At 31.2% G+C, this 20,878-nt stretch overlaps 1 protein-coding gene across 1 annotated transcript; it reads left to right on the forward strand.

The window, feature by feature from the left end:
* The first annotated feature begins 6,922 nt into the window (after positions 1-6,922).
* On the forward strand, positions 6,923-14,114 carry LOC25482625 (transcription factor SRM1). Its single transcript, XM_024775699.2, has 5 exons — positions 6,923-7,039; positions 8,015-8,065; positions 8,771-8,869; positions 8,969-9,539; positions 13,250-14,114. Exons 4-5 carry the CDS (start codon positions 9,151-9,153, stop codon positions 13,755-13,757), a joined length of 897 nt encoding a protein of 298 aa, XP_024631467.1. The 5' UTR covers positions 6,923-7,039; positions 8,015-8,065; positions 8,771-8,869; positions 8,969-9,150; the 3' UTR covers positions 13,758-14,114.
* Positions 14,115-20,878: the final 6,764 nt, after the last annotated feature.

The following is a 20,878-nucleotide window of genomic DNA, read 5'->3' on the forward strand; positions in this document are numbered from 1 at the left end:
ATTTTCAATAGAAAGCTATATGAAATAACTATTTTTATTATTAACTAAAAAAAGTTTTATCAAATAGGAAATTTCGTATGTTCTTTACATCTACTAAAAATAATCACCATGCATATATCTAGAATTCTCATTATTGTCCAGATCAGTTCAAAATTGTCTATCAACTAACTTAAACTACTCTTGTATTTTGAACCGAAACATCATTGAATTAAACCGCCAATTTTCGAGATGGTTTTTCCTTTATTTACGTGAAAATACAATAGATTTTTTAGCCAAAGAGAGTTTTATTAAAAAGGGGAAAAAAGATTAGGGGACTAGGTCAAAATCCAATGAAATAAAACAAATCAATCAAAGAGAATGAAATTTAAAAACCTTAAAACGAGTGATGTAACCATCGCTAGTTGAACGACGACCCGGGAGCGGATTCCCCATCGACAGGGGGACATGAGACGGCCATCTCAAGGCTTGTGGCTAGTAGAATCTTAAAAAATTATGATTCTTCGATAGATATTTTGTAAATCCGGCTTCTCCATCCTTAATTTGTTGTGTTAACAATTTCCACCACACCCTTATGTTTTGCATTTCCACAAAGTTGTTCAAGTACACGAATGTCTTCATGAACCATCGGGTTAAAGTTTGTGAAGATCACTTGAAATCTAAATAGAGTGGCCCTTCTAGAAATATATTTTTCCTCATGTGACTTAGGGTTAACAAAATCTTGATTTTCTACATCATGGAAATCTACTTCTTGATCATATTTACCAGTTTCTTGGCTTGATAACACAACCAAAGAGTTATGTTCATATGTTATACATGTTCTACCAACCTGAGTTGAAGGGGTTTGATAAATTTGAACAATGTCCCCATCAAGGACCTACATCTTTATTCATATTGTGTTTGTCTCGATCGCCATGGTTAGTGATTGAGAGAAAGTGAGATGGGTTCTCATATTTAGGGAGAGTCCTAAATAGAAATTCACAGATAGTATTAGGAGGTGAGGCTTTGAACAAGTTTTGTTCATATAAGACTATTTGTGCTAATACTACATAGAGTGAATTTCCTTTCTTGGGCTAAAGCCCCCAAAGTAGGTGATGTTGCACCGCTCTGGGTTAACAATTTTGTGTGTTTTTCTTTATCGCTTTACTATTGTTTATTGTTATCTATTGATTTATTATTCATATGTTATATACATTGTCACATACATTATGTCTAACATCTATACTGCGTGAACAAAAATTTCAATTGGCATAAGAGCAGACACCCTGTTTTGTTTGGGTGAGCTCCAGGGAAAAGTATATTATGTTCTTATGGACAATACTAAGGAAGGAGGATCAATCAATAGACCATAGATCTTGGATGGTACCAACTATGATTATTGGATGGTACCATCTATGATTATTGGAAGGCTTGAATGATTTTTTTCCTTAAATCTATGGACAACAAAACACGGAAAGTAATTGTCAATGGTTGGACACATCCCATGGCAGTCTTTAAAGAAAGAACATCAACATCTGCCCTAAAGCCAGAAGAAGAGTGGTCTAAAGAAAAAGATGAAGAACCTCTTTGAAACTCCAAAGCCTTGAATGCTATATTTAATGGTGTAGGCAAGAATATATTTAGATTGATAAACACTTGTTCTAAAGCTAAGCATACTTGAGAGATTTTCAAAACTGCTCATGAAGGCACATCGAAAGTTCACATGTCAAAACTACATATCCTCACAACCAAGTTCGAGAATCTAAGAATGAATGAGGATGAATCCATCTCTGACTTCAACATTCACCTGCGTGACTTAGCCAACACGTCTATTGCCTTGGGAGAGAAGATGTCTGAAGAAAAGCTTACAAGAAAAATTCTCAGATCCTTACCTAAAAAGTTTGATATGAAAGTTACAGCCATTGAAGAATCTCTGGACATAAGCAGCATCAAGGTTGATAAACTTATTGAATCTATACAAACCTTTGAGTTGGCTATGAATTACATATCTCAAAAGAAAAATAAAAGCATAGCCTTCGTATCCAACACTAAAGATAATGAAGATCAATTGGAGAAGGATATCGATGAATGTCACTCAGAAGATATTGCTCTTCTTGGTAGAAAATTTAACAAAGTCTTGAAGAGAACGGACAAAACATCAAGGACAAATGTCAAAGACAAAGCTTCAGACAACTTCAAGAACATTGGTAAATGAAGACGTTTTCTATAGAAGACGTTTTCTATAAACGAATAAGACGTTTTCTTATAGTTGGATAAAAGGATAATTGGGATACATATAGAAGAACAACATGTGTCATATAAACGAATAAGATGTTTTTTCTTTTCTTTAGTAAGTTCAAAAGGATCAATCAAATTGATAAATGAAGAGCTTACTTTTTTTTTTCATTATCTTTCTAAAAAAAAATAACTATTTCTATTCTCAACCTCTTACCTAAATTTTGGTAGTTTAAAATAACTAGTAAAACGAAAGACTTAAGATATTATTTTATGGAGAGGTCTCCATCCTTTTTCTTGTTGAGAATATTGAGTTTTTTCATTCTTCATTCTAATTCATTATGAGGAGATAACTTATATAGGATTGAACAATACTATATAAATATAACTTAAAGATGAAAATAAAACTACTTGGTTACAAACGGCTTAAAAGTACTTGCAATTTGTTTTAAGAGAAATGCTAAAGTCGCACACTCTAACACACTTCAATTAAAACTTTTCACATATCTTCAGAGATGGCATTGGTATCCTTAAAGGCGAGACAAATAAATTTGTTAAATTAAAACCGCTTTAATCTCATATTTCTCAACCCATAAATAATCAAACAAAGAAGAAGAAAAATAAGAAAGAGATTTGTCCATTTCTATGTTAAATATAAAAAATTGTCATTTTTTATTTTCCTTATTTCTTCCTCGAACCCCCGGTTGTACAGTATCCGAGAAAGATAAAGTTGTTCCTTAAAAAAAATAATTAAATCTCCAAATTTTATTTTTTTAAATTTATTGTTGTTTCCTCTTTCTAATTATAGATTTTAATGGAAATCCTTGTATTAATTATTTGATAGAATGAAAGAGAATAAGATTGGTGAACAAATTACTGCCTTCATTTTAAAATAAGTGTCGTTTAAGGTTTTACACATATTAAGAAATGTAGTGATGGTGTCAAAAGACAAGACGATTTTATTAAATTAACCTTATTTACTACTCCCTCCATTCCTTTTTAAGTGTCACTTTCAAAGTTCAATGCAACATTAAATGTTGTTTTACTAGTATTGTCCTTAGTTATTTATTGCGGAGAGAGAAATATATGAAATGAGATATTAAATGAATAAGATTATTATAGTAAAAGTATAACTTATTGCATCAAAAGTAGCATCAATTGTTGATTATCTTGATTTGTGTAAAATGGCAAAATGTGACAATTAAAAAGGAACGAAGGTAGTATTGATGTTATGTTTTGGAGATAGTGTACTCTCGATTAATTAAAAGGTACAATTTAAAAGTGAAGTAATAATTTTACATTGAAAAGTGTAATTAACATTTATTTTGAAACAAAATTTTATTGTTAAAGTGACATTCATTTTAAAACAGAGGGAGTAGTATAGAAAAAGAATGATGAATAGATGAAAGAGAAAAGAATGATGAAGATGAAAGAGAATGACAGATGTTGGTCATTGGTGAGTCACTAGGAGAAAAAGGGTGAACAAAAACAAACTAGTGTCCGTTTTTGTTTACGTTCAACAACTTTTTGTTGTAGATACTTTTGTTCAACAACTTGGAGAATGAGTTACCGATTAATGGAATAGAAATGATAGAAGATGTGACAATTTTTACTGAATTGTGTTAAAATAGTGTGTTATGTTTGAATCATATCACTCTTCTTATGTTGCCCATGAGCCAATTTACTCCCTAAATTGATTCAACATATGTTTGAATCAATTGAGACAATGTATTTTCACTTAAAATCTGATTTCTTTTGCATTAATCAACCACACTAGAAAAATATGTTTCTTTCATTTGACCTATTCACTGAATTCATTCATTACGTCTCTCTACTCACCTCTAAAAAAACATAAGAAAACACTTCCTTTATAGTTCTTTGTGAGAATTTGGACCTAGAGGATCAATAGTAGGTTGTGTAATGGTTTGATTCTTTCAAGAAATTTGAGGTGCTTAAAGTTCCAAATGATACAAGAAGCTTTCTTTTCTCCCCTACAAGATAGGGAGTTTTTCTAGTTCATCAATCACGAGAGAAATCGAAATTATATATGTAGAAGAAGGAATCTTGAAGAATATTGCGGAAGGATCTCATAGGATTGAAGATTTGAAGGATTAAGGGGACAATTTCATGGATTTTGGGATCAGATCAATTGGAGGTGATCTTGCTACAAGTGTTTTAGAGTCTTGGTGATCTTTAGGTTTAAAGAGTCACAAGTGTTGTATCATAGTGGAAGGGCGTAGAATTTTCCATGATGAGTGAACATACCCCATAACATGGAGGATTGGGGGGGGGGGGGGGGGGGGGGGGGGGTACCAATATTCATCGGTGTACTCTCATCCCTTATTTTTCTTACTTTTCACATTAAATTACCTGCAAATTGATGAACTGTGATATGTTTAAATTGAATATGTGTTAAGTGATTAATAGCTTCAATAACTGGTTTTATGTTTGAAGAACATTGAATTTTCAATAGTTGTTAAATCACTTAACATGTTAGGAATCTATGTGTTTATCGATTCGTCAATTTTTTTGTAGTTAGATTCTAACCCTGTAATTTGACGATTTTTTATTTTGGATCTTCATGAATTTTGATTGTACAAAATCGATGATATCGTCTAAGGGTAAACGAAATATCGATGACAAAAAAAATAAGCTCACGGGGATGTCGATATAAGTTTTTGACCAAAACAATTAATAATATATCTGTCCTCTTAAAACAGACCCGCATTACTATTTTTTTGAAGTGTGTTAGATTATTTGAAATAAAAAAAATTATTGAGGGAGTAAAGTGTAGATTTTAACATAAGAGGAGAGATGAATGAAATTCATGCTTCTCTTATAGGGGAGGAAAATGAATTTTTGTCTAATATATTTTAAATAAAGAGAAGTGTATATTTTAACATAAGAGAGGAGGATAGTGTATTTCAAATATCTTTGAGGATAGTGTCATTTACTCAATTTCTTTTGAATGTCTAATAAATAGGAAAAAAAAAAGTCAAGCTAACTTTTCCTTTACGAGCACTTGTTAAGAAAAAAAAAATTATATTGAAAATAATATATTTTACACTTTTAAGAGACCGACTATATTTAGTTCTCGTGAGCTTAGCTCAATCGGTAAGAACAATACATAATATATGCAAGGTTCAAACCCCCGGACACTAAAAAAAACAGGGCAAAAGGGCAACGCAGTGCACTACAGCTCCCGCATATGCAGGGTCCGGGAAGGGGTCCCACAATTTGGTGTATTGTACGCAGCCTTACCCTGTTTTACACAAGAAGCTGTTTCCAGAACTTAAACCCGTGACCTTTCAATTACATGACAACAACTTTACGAGTTGCGCCAAGGTTAACTCTGACACTAAAAAAATAGACTATACTAACCATAGTATTTTTAAGGCTTAATTACCTTTTTGGTCCTCTAACTATTTAGTTGGTATCGGATTGGTTCTCTAACTAAAAATTGATTTATTTCGGTCCTCTAAGTTTCTCACCGTTTCTACATTTAGTCCTTTCTGTTAGTTTTATTCAAATAAACGTTATGATTTGTGTTATGTGAATATCTGACCTCTTGTTTCACACATATGAACCATAACAGTTACCAATAATATCAATCACTATTTAATCATAATACCTTAACAAGGAATATGACCAAAATGATACTAATAAATAAAGTTAGAGGACCCACATAACACAAACCCTAACGTTTATTTGAACAAAACTAACAGAAATGACTAAATGTAGTAACGGTCAGAAACTTAGAGGACCGAAATAAATCAATTTTTAATTAGAGGAGAACTAATCCGATACCAATTAAATAGTTAGAGGATAAAAAATGTAATTTAACCTATTTTTAATATTATTTTTTACGGGCCTTGACTAAGACTAAACATTTTATAGTAAAAGACATACTTTCTTTTTAATCATTAATTCATAATGAATAAAATATTCAAATTAAGTAAAATAAAATTTTAATCATTAAATTATTATTATGAATAAAATATTCAAATAAAGTAAAAAAAATTAATTAATTTTATAGGAATTGATAATATATATTTTTTGACCAAAGAAGGTTTTTTTTTGACCAAAAAAGTTAATAACATATTTATCCTCTTAAAAATTAATATAATAAGTTATAGAGGTCAACTTTCTTTTCCTTACATAGTAATCAATACATACAAAATTACTTTTTAATTCTAACGAAATAATCGCCTGACTTGTACAACAAATTTTATAACAATTTTTGTGACAATTTTTTCTCCATAACCACGTTATGTTTTTATTTATCTCTTTATTATTTTGATTTTCGCATCGATATCTACTTTTCTTTGGAAATCTATGGTTGTCCCATAAGTTATCAATACAAATGGTTGTTCAAATAACACAAGTTCAATAAAAAGAGTTTAACATATATAATCACAAAACATATAACTTTATTTTAACATAGTTAAATTTTAACAGATTGAATTTAAATCAAAAACTTTTTGTTCAACGGTAAGAGATCTTTTATCATGTGATTCATATGCTAAGTTGAATTCTTTGACTTTGAGAACATAGAATTAATTCAAAATAGTAAAATAATTGATAAAGTTTCTTTAAAAAATATTATCCAAATTGAAAATATCTCAATAAAGATTAAAAATTAATTTTTTATTTTGAACAATAATTAATGTAAAACAAGACAGAGAAACTAGAGAGAGACTTGTCAGTAGAACAGTCCAACATACATAAACACAAAACACAACAATTTTTGACTCTTTTTGTTTATGCAACAGTTCTCACAACACAACTCAATGAAGTTTCAAACCATTGTTGCAGAACATAGATTAAGGTGATGATGACTTAACCATTTCATATAATCAAATAATTCAATAATCATATGATCCATTGGTACAAGTTTATTTATTTTTTAATTTTGGTTTGATGAATATTGAAAAACTTGATAAAAATTCAATTTTTATGCAATTTTGATGATTTTCTCTATCTGGGTCTGTGTGAGTGTAAAATTTGTTTTTGGTTTATTCCTGAATTTCTCTCTCTATGATGTTGTATTTATCTGTCAGATATTAATGGGTTGCTGCAGATTCCTGTGGTATTTGCAACTTGGGTTGTGGCTTTTTCAACCACAACTTGTCCTATTTGTAGCAAAGCTGTTGTTGGATGGGACCAAATTGACCCATCTGCACTTCTTTGTGCCTTTTCAAGATAACCCATCAATGTCATTTTTCATTTTTTTGTGCTCAATTTTACCCCTTTAATTCAATTTTTCACACTCAATTTTAGGTTTTTCTTCCTTAACCCTTAATTGATAAAGTTTGGATTTTTAATTAGGGTTTAATCAAGTTAGGTTTTGTAAATGGAGTTTTATGAAATATTTTGTGGTTTTATTTTTGAAATGGTTAGGAGTTTTCTTAATCATTAATTTATCATGCCTTAATCAGATTAAAGTTTGGATTTTTAATTAGGGTGGAATCAAGTTAGGTTTTTTAATTAGGGTTGAATCAAGTTAGGTTTTTTAATTGGAGTTTTATGAAATGTTATGTGGTTTTAATTTTGAGATTGAAAAAAAATTCTGGTGGGTGAAATTGTCTTTTACTGTCACACTCAAACTTAGGTTTAACTTGAATGTGAATTGTAAATGTAATATGTTAGGTGGAGTGAAAGAAAACTCTTTTTTCATATGATGGTTGGTTAATGTGTCAGAAGCTTGACAGTTCCTGTGACATTTTCTATCTAATGTTATTTATTTACTTTTGTTTTGTAAACTTAGATATTATTATTTGCTAAGTACACCATTTTCTTACAGATGCTGAATGAAATTTACATTTGAGGAGTATCTTCATTGCATTTTGAAGAGGTTGGTTTTCTTGACAAAAATCTGTGTAGAGATTATGATTATTTTTTAATCACTTTTATATATATTTTTACATCATGTTTACTTTTCTTAGGTTTTAACCTTAGAAGTGTTATTATTTGTCTTCTTGGTTTATATTGCTATCTGATATGTGTATGTTTGGATTGACGGTAAATTTGACGAAATCACTGTCTGCCATCGTGATTTTGACAAACAGTTACATTTCAGAGTTTGAACAAAATCACAATGCCATCATGATTTTGTCAAATTCACCATCATTCCAAACATGCACAGTTACATAATACTGATTTTGTTTGGTGAAAATGAGCTCTAAAGTAGTTACTCTTGTTGGTGAAAGTTCAGTGGGCCTGAGCAGTGAAAACTGTTCCTATCAGTACTACTAAAGCTTGTGTTTTTATTGAATGGGAAAATAGCAATTTGAATGCTATCTTTATCCATTACAATCATATTGGTTTTTCCTTCTTTGTTTGTGTCTGAAAAGTCTCTTTCTTATATTAGAAAATCATAGCTTAGTAATAACCATTTCATTGACAGTGAACTTCACAATAATAATTTCTAAATTTTCACTTCTCTTAAATTGTCATCAAATATTGAATCTATGATTTATGATTTATTGTTTTTTTGTCAGAGACTCTCTGGATATTTCTCATGTTCTAACTGAAACTTTATTGCCTTTTCATTCATCAGTAGGTCAGGAATTCACAAGTGTCCATCTTTATTGATTTCTGAAGCAAACCCACCTTTGCAAAATTTTCACATATCTCAGAGATTTCTTGGTTTTCATTGGTATTAAACTCTGTTCACTTTACTGCAAATTTTCTCCTTTTTTGGCTGTACTTCAGTTTAGGTTCTGAATCTTATAGTACAACAAATCTTTTCCCACAGTTTTGCATACCATCAAAGTTAATACTACTGGCAGTTATCACCAAAGAAAGAATCTAGATCCAGAATCCTCATAATTCAATCAAGATAGTTTGTGTTGTGCTGTGGTATTTAAGATGCCCTTAACCTAGATTTCGAGCAATTAAGTAGAATCTTGAAGTTGAAACCTATTCTCTTTTTCAACTATGACTATGGATGAAGTGGACAATAGCTCTGAGTGGAGCTGGGAGCAAGACAAGGCATTTGAAAATGCCTTGGTGACGTATCCTGAGGATGATTCGGATCGATGGGAGAAGATTGCGGTCGATGTACCGGGGAAGACTATGGAAGAAATTAAGCAGCATTATGAGCTCTTGGTTGATGATATTGGCCAGATTGAAGCTGGTTGTGTGCCTTTACCATCGTATAATTCTTCTTCGGAGGGTTCAACAAGTCATGCTAGCGATGAAGGAGTTGGGGGGAAGAAGGGTGGTCACAATGGCCACAAAAACGATGAGTCTAACCATGGAACTAAGGGCTCAAGATCTGATCAAGAACGACGAAAGGGCATTGCTTGGACTGAGGAAGAACACAGGCAAGTTTATCTTTTGCTTATCTGTTTTGATTAAACCTTTATGCCAATTTTGATTACTTTTAGCTTTTAATTCTTTCTTTCCAAGCTAATGATGTTTTAAACTTAGAGTTTTGAGGTTAGTTGTATTTGATTGTTGACTCTATTCCTGTCATATGAAATCTGAACATCTTGATATTTTCAAAGTCACTGTTTGATTGTGAACCTTAAAAAACTCTTAACTGCTTTCTTTAAATGTCATTTTTTTGGTACCATTTTTCTGTATTAATTGACAACTATCTTAGCACGTTCTTTTCTCCGAACCATGGCCTGTCATCTGTTAGTCCTTAAAATAGTTGATGCATTGCATTGAGGTTTTAGGCAAGGATGAAGAGTGGTAAAGGACAGAGTGGGGAGAGAAGTGGATTTTGGTATTGAACTGAATTGATCCAATTCTGTACTCTGCTAATTCCATCTTAACGATTGTATTTATTAAATGCTAGTACAGTGATTTCCTCCGATATGATGTTGTTTGGGAATCGATATCATAAGGTGGTATATGTATATGTACTATATATTATATTATATATTGTTTTTATGGAGTACTTTGTCAGGTCATCCTTGATTTGTTTTGAAGAAATTACTTAGTGCATATACGTGTTGAAATGTGTCTGCTGTGTTTGTGTTTGTATTTCGTAATAGTGTTGTCAAATAGCGGCACTATAGAGTAGCAGAATTTGAACAAACCACTATAGTGTTGTGATACGCGACTCAGTACAAAGTGTTGTCAACTAGGGGCTATAGTGGTTTTATAACTCTGTAGGCTGAAGCATAGCAGAATTTGAACAAGCTATTATTTTTTGCGATCCGCGATTGTTTCAAGGTCATAGCCTAGGTAATATGATAATATGGTCAATATGCTTTCCTCTTTAATTAAATTCATAGAAATGGGCTTAGAATATAGTAGTCTAGTTTAAAATTAGTCAAATTCATCAGAGGGAGAGACTACTGTACTTTTAGGGTCAATATCAATATGACATTGTTGAATTTATTAAATATTGCATCAATGGAAATGGGATTGGTTTGAAACCTTTTTTTAAATATGATTATTTTTAGCCGCTATACGACAACACTTTGTACTAAATAGCGTATCATAAAACAATAATGACTTGATCAAATTCCGCTTCGCTATAGTGCCACTATAGCCGCTATTTATCAACACTGAATGAGAAAGGGGAGGGGGAGTAAGTTATTTAGTATGATATAACTTTTTTTAGAGAGTTGATTCATTGCTCGTTCATCAACCTCTGAACGCGATACCTAACATGGTGTTAAAATGATAGAGGAGTGGCTATTTTAATCTTGATTTCATAATCTTTGTTTGAATTGACATCTATGTGGCAAACTTATAAAATGAATTTGAGGGTGTTCCGCATGGGCATGGTTACTTTTCTTCTGCACTTATTTGTGTTATTTGGTTCTTATATCCTGCTAGGTATACGTATTCAATTTTATACTTATCCTACTTGGATGCAGTGTTGTCAAATAGAGGCTATAGCGTAGCGAAATTTGATAATCGCTTTTGTTCCTTTTTAGTAGATAGTGGCTATAAGCCACGCTGTAAAACTATAGCGTTGCTGAACTTGAACAAACTGTTATTTTTCACGATCTGCTATTTACAAAATTTATTGGATAAGCCATCTGCTTGGGCGGATAAGAACTGCCTCATCTGCTATGAGTATCCAGGTTTTTCGAAAGAACTTGGACTCTCTCAGAATTCCCAAACTTTTAAATCGAAAGGCCTCGTTACTGATAATTTCCCCCTCTTATTTATAACCTATTATCTCCAAGGATATTCTTGGTTTGATATGCTTTTACCCCATTTTTGACATCATCACCATTTTGATGCCACTACACTAGTCATGCCAGCTTCCGTAGACATGGCTACTGCTACTAAGAAAAAACAAGGCATCTCAACTTCACTTTTCCATCTCTTCTCCACCATCACATGTCCTGTGACAATACTTTCCGCTTTTCTCACTATTGGCAGATCTGTTTTTTTCATCCCTTTTCACGATTTCCTTCTGATGTTCTTCGCTGATTTCTAGGACACATTCAAGCACGGCGAGATGCTTACACGCTGCACCTTTTGTTGACATGTTTCTACAATATTCAACAAACAGTTATGGTCTAGAGTCTAAAGATTAATCTTATAATCTTACTCCTTCAACTGTCACATAATTTGATGCATAGGAGGGCATGAGATCTTCAACCTATAAATTGGTTTAACACTTGTTTTTCTTTTGAAAAACCACCAATTTGAATAGTGTTGAAAATATAGGGTTTGATTTTTTCGCTTTAGAGCGACGAAAAGGAACGCCTGGCCTAGTAAAACTATATTCCTTTTAATAATATGTGGAGTTTTATTTTAGGAAACAAGTCGTGAAAACCTAATTTGACGAGATACATTTAGATACTTTGACAGACTTGTTAGAATATAAGAACAAAATCATTATGTAGTGAATCCATTAATTGCAATAGATATTTTACGACTATTCTTACAAATGGTGTCCTGCATCCATTAATTGCAATGAGCTGTACATACAGATTAAGGGAAAAGATAGGTTAAGGCTCATGGGTTTAGTGCGGCTTGGAAAATTGTTGGGCGCGTTAAGAGGGACGTAGGTGAGTGATAAAGACTCAATCATGTCTGAAGTATCAACTTAATATGAAAAAATTACAGGATCTTTTACCACTGTATCCTTGTAATTTGGTTAGTTGGATAGTCCTTTTTATACAATGGCTGGAAAGAGCCCACAATGAAGAGGAACAAATCCTGCGAGTCTGTTTCTAGTTTCTACCTCTACTTTCTTGTTTTTTTCTTAGGCCTTTGTTTTTTGTTCTGTTATTTGACTCAAATAGTATTGATTCTTGGTTCTCAATTGCTCCAATTTGAAAAACTTTTTCATTGCTAGAAGATGCAGATTCCATTGTTTAAGTTGTGGGATAAAAACATGGTTGTTGTTACTATATCCCTTTCTCCCTTGGACATTGTGTTTTTATCTGTTATGGGTTTTTTAACTTCTATCGAGCCTTTATTTCTGTAACCATTTGGATTGAATTGAACCTGTCACACAAACCATGTCAGATACACCATATGCCACTGCTTTAAAGGCTCTGTATAGGATTCTTAATTGAAGTGATCTTTTGCAATTACTTTTATGATTGTTATTTATGACTTTGATAGTTATAAGTATATTGTGCTAGTTTATTAACCGGTTACATGTGATGTATGCTGCTTTGTGATTTCTCAAGAAAAGTCATGTGCGCCATTATATTCGACTATATTGGCTTCAACTTGATTGCAAATCTGATTCCAGTCACTAGTTTGCTCTGGCATAGCAAAATATATTTCATATTAGGCCTGTAACCTTCGCCATAATCCATTTTCATTATTCCCATTTCCTTGTGTTCTTTAAGGTTCTCTAACACAGAAAATGATAGAACAGGATTCTGTAGTTAAGATTTGATCCTTACATTCTTCTTTGACTTACAAATTGCCAATTTCGTTACATGCAAATTTACTTCGTCTATTTTGATATCTTTCTGTTAAAAGTTAGAATCTGAGGATCAGTGAGTGCAGCAGTGTGTGAGTTTTGCAATTTTATGGCTACTGTCTGTTTCTGATGGAATGGTTCTCATATTTTGCTTCAAATTTCAAATTTGTTCAACAGGTTATTTCTTCTGGGCCTGGACAAGTACGGAAAAGGCGACTGGCGAAGCATTTCAAGAAACTTTGTTGTAACCCGAACACCAACACAAGTAGCAAGCCATGCGCAAAAATACTTCATTCGACTGAACTCGATGAACAAAGACAGAAGACGATCGAGCATACATGACATTACAAGCGTTAACAACGGAGATGTTTCAACGCCTCAAGGACCCATCACCGGTCAAACGAACGGTTCATCTGGAAATTCTGCTGGCAAATCAGTCAAACAAGCTGTTCCATCGACAACCGGGCTACCAGGTGCAGGAATGTATGCCGCCCCTACCATTGGACAACCGATAGGAGGACCTTTAGTATCTGCTGTTGGCACCCCTGTGAATCTCTCCGCACCTCCTCACATGGCTTATGGTATTCGAGCACCAGTTCCCGGTACAGTTGTGTCCGGTGCACCAGTGAACATGGTCCCTATGACATACCCTATGCCTCATCATACTTCTGCTCCTCACAGGTAAAGTGGTAAAGTGCTGTTTAGAGACCTAATGTACAAAAGATAGAAGACTTAGATTGGCTGCTGCAGTGGATGTGATTCTTTTGCTAGACTATATCTTTTTTATTTATTTGCATGCATGCATGGATTTTATTCTTATCAAGTCATTTGAATAATAAACTATATCAGGGAGATTTTGAATGTATGTTTCATTACAGGCTGCCATGAAATGTGACAGCCTTGTGACATAGGAACCATATGAGTATGGTTGTTTTGTAGACTTTTGAATTGCTATTTTGTTAAACTGCGTTCAGAGGAAGGTTCTATGGATTTATTAAACTGTAAATTATTGTTGCATGGTCCTGGTTTTTTTTTTATAAGATATACATTCTTCTATTTACGTAAATTTAATTATGTGTGTTGGGGTTGGGCAGTCAAAAACCAACATGAAAATAAATCAGGCGTAGGGGAGATGAGGATGTTGCGCTGGATATGTGGTAAGACTAAACGAATAGGATTAGAAACGACGACATTAGAGAGTTGGGATCACACCTATAGTAGAAAAGATGGTGTAAACGAGGCTTAGGTATTTTGGACATGTAGATAAATGAAAAGTGAATTCTGTAGTAAGTAGAGTAGATTAGATAGAGAGTAGTCAAATCATTTGAGGCTGATGTGGAGAAACTATTAAGAAAAATCTAGAGATTAATGAGTTGGATAGAATTATAATTTTATGATAGAGCATTATGGGGTCGTTTGATTAGCCGGCTCCACTTAGCGGGATAAATCTTTATTGTTGATGGTGTTGTAGTGACCATCATATCATATAGGAGATTTTTTGAGCACCCTCAGTAAACATGTTATCTTGCATATAAATGAAACCAACTCCAAATTTGAAACTAATGTGTATGTGTCACTAATGTTGTGATCACGAAACAATATGCGTCATTTGTTTGAAAGAGTAGTCGAACTTTCAAAGTCTTGATGGAAAACATGGGAGGGTAGAGGTAAAGTTTGAGTAATCTTACATGTTTAAGATTGCACTTGGGTGACTACAGAATTTGGCGACTTTAATGCTTTTAGGGGATGTATAAATAATTAAAATAAATTATTTAGATGAAAGAAAATGTTTGGTTAAGAAAGAAATATGAACAAGACATCGAAATCACTAAACTTCAAAATTATCCAAATGAAACTCTATGTTGTAAGTTGTGATGTTGATGTTCATGAGAAACACCATTTTCCTGTTTATAAAGATTTTGAACGGTTGTTGAAGGGAAAAATAGTTACCAACCATAATGGAAGGGTACCTAACTTTTTTATCATCAGCAAGTTAAGAGATAATTTGACGGATAGGAAGTACAAATGTGAATGATTGATGAGAAGTGGTCCATTTGCTATGCTGAAAGTGATATTTGGGTGGAATTATATTTCTTTTATGAATTATGATTGCATATTCAAGTTAATCTAAATCTTCTATTATAAAAGAAATACATGATTTTGGTGTAGTTTTTTTTTTTCCCTCTAATTTAACCTTTATTTAAACTCTTTTATTTATAATTTTATTGTTTATCTAATTCTAAAGTTGAGTTTAATCCTAATTTATAATTTGAATAAAATAATATTTGAACTAAATGATAGAAATTAATTCATCATTTTAACAACAACATTCAGACGTTATAAATCAAACAATTGAGCTCAAGTGATTTAAAAAGAACATGAGTTTGACTCTTGAATAAAACGATTTTCAATTAAACTTTATTTATCTTCTGCATGGACGGATCTAGGTGTAAAGAAGTGGTTTTTGGTGCCCCACTATATTTTGAATATTTTGTTAACAATTACTACACTATACTCTATGGAAATTTTTCTTCCCACTTTTGAAATTATTCAAAAACTATCATAGTAGCATTTATACTGTCGTTCGACTTTTGCGGTGGTAGTTAAGTGTCGTTGGACATTTTTTAGAGCAGTTCAATCATTTTTTAAATCAGGTTTAACCAATCTTAAAAATATCAAACGATAGTTAACAATTCTGGGATAATTTTTCAGTAATTTCAGAAAGGAGAAGAGTAAAATTCATACTCTTGTATTATCATCTATTTATAGGATGAAAGTTGTACCAAAGTTTCGAAAATAATTCTTCCGTGTCTTTCGCCTCTGCTTCTTTTCCATTACACCTCATGCTATTCCTCCATCAATTAAACAACAATTGATTGAATAAAACGCATGTCAGGTTGAAACAAGAAATCCAATCCAATTTCATTGTTGAAAGAAAAAAAAAAACATCATGTTAAAATTACCAGCTCATATACGAGATACAAGAAATATTGTTCATCGCAGAGAGTAGCATTTTGATTGTGTAACATTTTTTTTATTTTTTTCATGGGCTATCCTTTAAACAACTTTTTTAAGTCATTTGTTCTTTAAAAAAAAAGTCATTTGTTTTATTTTATAGAAATTGTTAATTTTTTTAAAGAAGGAAATGTTAGGGAAGTTAATAGTTATACTAGTTTCAGGGTTTAAGTTCGAAATCTCTATCTTAAAACACTCTTAGTATGTTAACTCATGTGAGCTATCACTAGTTATGTGTAGAAGTATATTATTTATATTTTTGTTGATAAATGATGTGTAGAAGTTGTTTTTTTTCAAGGAAGATGTCTAGAAGTAGAAGTTGTTATTGATATAACATTGCAATATTGACATTAATTTTCTATTTAATCTTTTTATTTTTTTTGCAGATAACATTGAAACAAATCGTGTAGATTTAAGTAAATATAGTTACGGATGGGGTTGGGGTTATGGTGATCCCAATCCATGGCGTGGTGGTCGACATGGTCATCACCGTGGTTGGCGTAGAGGCTACGGATATTATTGTCTTTTTGGTTGTTGCAATCGTTACACCTATCATGGAGGCTGTAGGCGTTGCTATCCTGGTAAACACCTTAAGACAAATGTTGATGTTGAACCTCACAACTAAGTACAATGTTCTTCTAAAATTTTGTTACTTTTAATTGATATGAATAAAACTTCATGAGAAGTGTAGTTATGAATATGTAATAATAAGTGAAATCTTTTGCACATAAGAAAGTTGAAATCTTTGGATAAATTTGACTTAAATTTGATATATTGCCTTCATTTTCAATATTGGTGTTTTCATTTTTGTAAATTAATATGCATCGTTATAGATATATCCTAAATATGGAGAAATTATATTTTGAAACAAAAATCATCAACAATTTAAATGGTGAATGTATACAATTGCATTTTATTAATAATAATAGATTCAATATAAAAAGGGATATGGAAATAAGTAACGAGACTAGCTAGAAATGTAGCTTCTCCTGAAAATGCATTTCATTGTCATTCATCATGGACAAAATCATGGTTATGGATTAAATTCCAAGTAGAAGCAAAGCAAAATCACTCAACCGGGTCACTAATAAAGATGTATTTTAATTTTTTTTATTGGTTAACAATAATTTAGTTTTAGAAATTTCACGATAAATTTTTTAAGCCTTATACGTACATCATGTTTAGAGATGTTAACTGGATGAATACTCTCCAACTTCCATCTCCATCATCTAAAATGTACCTTAACCCCGTCTCCATTTCCCACAATAGACTCCATCGATCGACATAAAAAATATAAAATTTATGTTATTTAGTTTCAATAAATCTCATAGTAAAATAGTTCGACTATGAATCAATTAGGTAATGAAATTACTTAGTCTTTTGGCCATGGAAAGAGATTCAAAAAAAAGATTAGTAATCGAGGTTTGTTTTAAGAGGAAGGCTAATTTCTTTTTATTTGTATGAAAACAACTATTACAACATTTAAGGCAAAATTACACAATTAGTCTCTTAATTTTATTTTAGGTAATACTTTCGTTCTTTATTTTTTTTTTGTCACGATTTAGTCCTTTATGTTATAAAATGACAATATCTTATCATTTTTTATGAGATTTTTTTCAAAGAAATTTAATTTTCTAGGCTTGTATGATGAAGATTTGCGTTTGCTTATGAGTTTGATGATTTTTTTTTTGGAGTTTTTGATTATTTTTTCATAAAAAAGGATAACTATGATGTTATTTTATAACATAGAGGACTAAATCGTGACAAAAAAAAAGATAAAGGACGAAAGTGTTACCTAAAATAAAGTTAAGGGACTAATTGTGTAATTTTGCCAACATTTAATGTTGTTGTGCAATTTTTTAATTTATGTTGTTAGTTGATAATCAACTTGCTTGAATTAATTTTCATAGCAAATCATTTTAGAAACCTACCCAGAGTTTGTGAATACACGCTTTGATAATGAAATAACAAAAAAAATCAATGTACAATTAACTTTAAATTAAAAAAACAATAATTTTAAATATTAGATAAATCACACACATATAATGTTGTCTCATGCTTATGAACTAAACAAGACTTTGGAGTAATGTATTTCAATCACAAACAACACCATAAACTGAATGCACGAACCATATGATTAATATATCTTGCAAATAATACATATTTGTTTCATTCTTCATGTATTAGATATGAATTTTTGAGTCATGTGTTTCATTCACAACAATCACAACACCAACTACATGCATGAACCACCGATATATCTTTTAAAGAGTACATATTTACCTCATTCTTCATGTATAAATAAGTCTCTTTGAGTCTTCATTTTATGTGTAAATAAATATTATACATGTGAAAAATACAAAGAGGTTGTTAATTTTAACTCTTATTATATTTATGTATTACGTTTCTATTTTTTGTCATATAACTAAATTAATGTTCTATAAATAATTACATTTTTTTTTACAAAATATAAATAATTACATAAAATTTAGTATTTTTCTATTATTTTAGGAAAAAATTATAAAGTGCATCATTCACCACTTTAAAATTAGACAGAATATCAATAAAGTCAATTATTTATTTATTCCCACATTATTTTCATCTAATATTTTATATGCATAAAATAAAGTATACTTTTGCAAACATACTAGCACAAAAATGGTTACCTTCTAATTATTTGTCTCCACAAATGAAATTTAACGGGTTAACATTCTCAATTCACAATTTTAGATAGATACATATATTAACTATTTATTAAAGAAAACAAGGTACAAATCAAAATTCGAAAATACCTGTCAAAAATTGAGTATAAGTGGTTAATGAGTTTCACTAATTAAGAACGACAAATTATTCAAAAGAACCTAATTAAGTATGATTATCATTCTCAATTAAACAATTCTTTATGAGACTTTACTTACACCGATGGAACTCAGAATTATCGAGACTCCTTTCATATAAACTAGGATTTACAAAAAAAATAAAAAAATATTCAAAGTACATTGTTAAATCTCACACGCTACCACATCATCGATCTAATTCCACATTTTCTATTTCAATTTGAATCTGAATTTCAAAATTCAAAATTTCTTTACTCCACCGCTCTCTTTTCCTTATTTTTCTCACCACCATCCACAACAGAGCACCCCGATTTAAGTGCTTAAATGGGATCATTTTGTCCATATCACTCATTTTATAATAGTACTTACTAGGCACCAATTTTCTCCAACCTAGTACCACAAAAGAAATTACTAAATAAGTCCCACAAATAATTTATATCATTACATTTCAATATAAATTTATTTAATTCATTATGATTTATTAAATAGGGTCCACAAAAGGTGAAGAGAGAGGGTGGTTCCATAGCCACCCTTCTCGACAGGCACACAAATATTATACTCCACAATAAGGATGCCTATTAAATATAGTGTTAAATAGGTGAAACACCCACCATTGTGGATAACCTTATCTCATCCTTATTTTTCTCCGCTACTTTCTCTCTAATTTCATATTTTTTTTTTAGGGAATGCTTCAATTTTGTTTACATTACTATAAAAACTATGGTACAATTTTTTTTGTTGTTGAAGCAATATGAGACAAATATTTGTAATAGATACATATACAAAAATAAGACATAAATATTATTTTTTTTACAAAAACATAAATGTTAATTATTGATAAAAAAAAAATGAGACAAATGTTATCAGTAATACATATTAAGCACAATCCATTAAAAAAAATACATATTAAACACAAGATAAATATTATCATTATTGAATATAAAAATTCGGGAGTGATACTTGTCGTTGATAATAAGAAAACATGGGAAAATTATTTACGACACATACATAAAATATACACTGCATAAATTTTTGTCATTGATACATAAGAAAAATAGACAAATATCTAATGTTGTTACTTAAAAGTGTTGTAAATTAGATGTGGAATTATCATGTATAAGAAGAAATTATAAGAAATATGATAACAAATAATTAAGACCAGTGATAAAGAGAAATAAAGTAAATGAACTTATCGAATTTGGTTGCCGACACATCTTCATCAAAATCTTCACAAATCAAATTAAAAGAAACATGTAAAACAACACACCGTTAAGTAACCTGAGGCGTGACATAGTCACTGTCCTTGAGGATTTTATCCGCCTCATAAGCGCATATCCTCCCAGGATACAACAATTATTCCCCGTTATGAATCATAACTAGAGGTGACAGAACAACTCAAATTTATATCAAAGATATCAGAAGATATAACCCAAAAACTCAATATTTTGGATGAGGGAAAATAATTTGTATGTAGATAAATATGAAGTGAGGGAGTATATATTTGTACTACATGGAGATTGATACTCCCTCTGTTCCTTTATATGTGTCACTTTTGCCTAATTTACTACAACAAAGACATAGTATATCCAGCTCTCCTTTTTCCTTTCTACCCTTAATACAATCATTAGTGTAACTTTTTCTTTCTTGGTACTCCACGTACAACATAAATGCATGACTTATCTTTTTTTGTCAAAAGCATGGGAAGTCCAAAATTTACTCCAATTATTTTTTTTTTTAATTTTATTTTTTGTTTATGAATTTTTAAAAGATAATCACATACTCCAAAAGCATGTGTCAGATTTAGTAATTGAGACGTTAAGGGTATAATTGACATATTACCATCTTAAAGTCTAAATGTGACATTTAAATAGGAACAATTTTTTTTAGCAAATGTAACACTTAAAAAGGAATGGAGGGAGTAATCTTCGATCCCTTGCGTATTGCTCAAAGCAAT

Source organism: Medicago truncatula, chromosome 1 (assembly GCF_003473485.1).
Source record: "Medicago truncatula cultivar Jemalong A17 chromosome 1, MtrunA17r5.0-ANR, whole genome shotgun sequence".
NCBI classification, from domain to species: domain Eukaryota; kingdom Viridiplantae; phylum Streptophyta; class Magnoliopsida; order Fabales; family Fabaceae; genus Medicago; species Medicago truncatula.

Coding starts and splice junctions, on each gene's coding strand:
- LOC25482625 (XM_024775699.2), top strand. CDS start 9,151: ATGACTATGGATGAAGTGGACAATAGCTCTGAGTGGAGCTGGGAGCAA. Junction 9,540..13,249: donor TGGACTGAGGAAGAACACAG/GCAAGTTTATCT, acceptor TTTGTTCAACAG/GTTATTTCTTCTGGGCCTGG.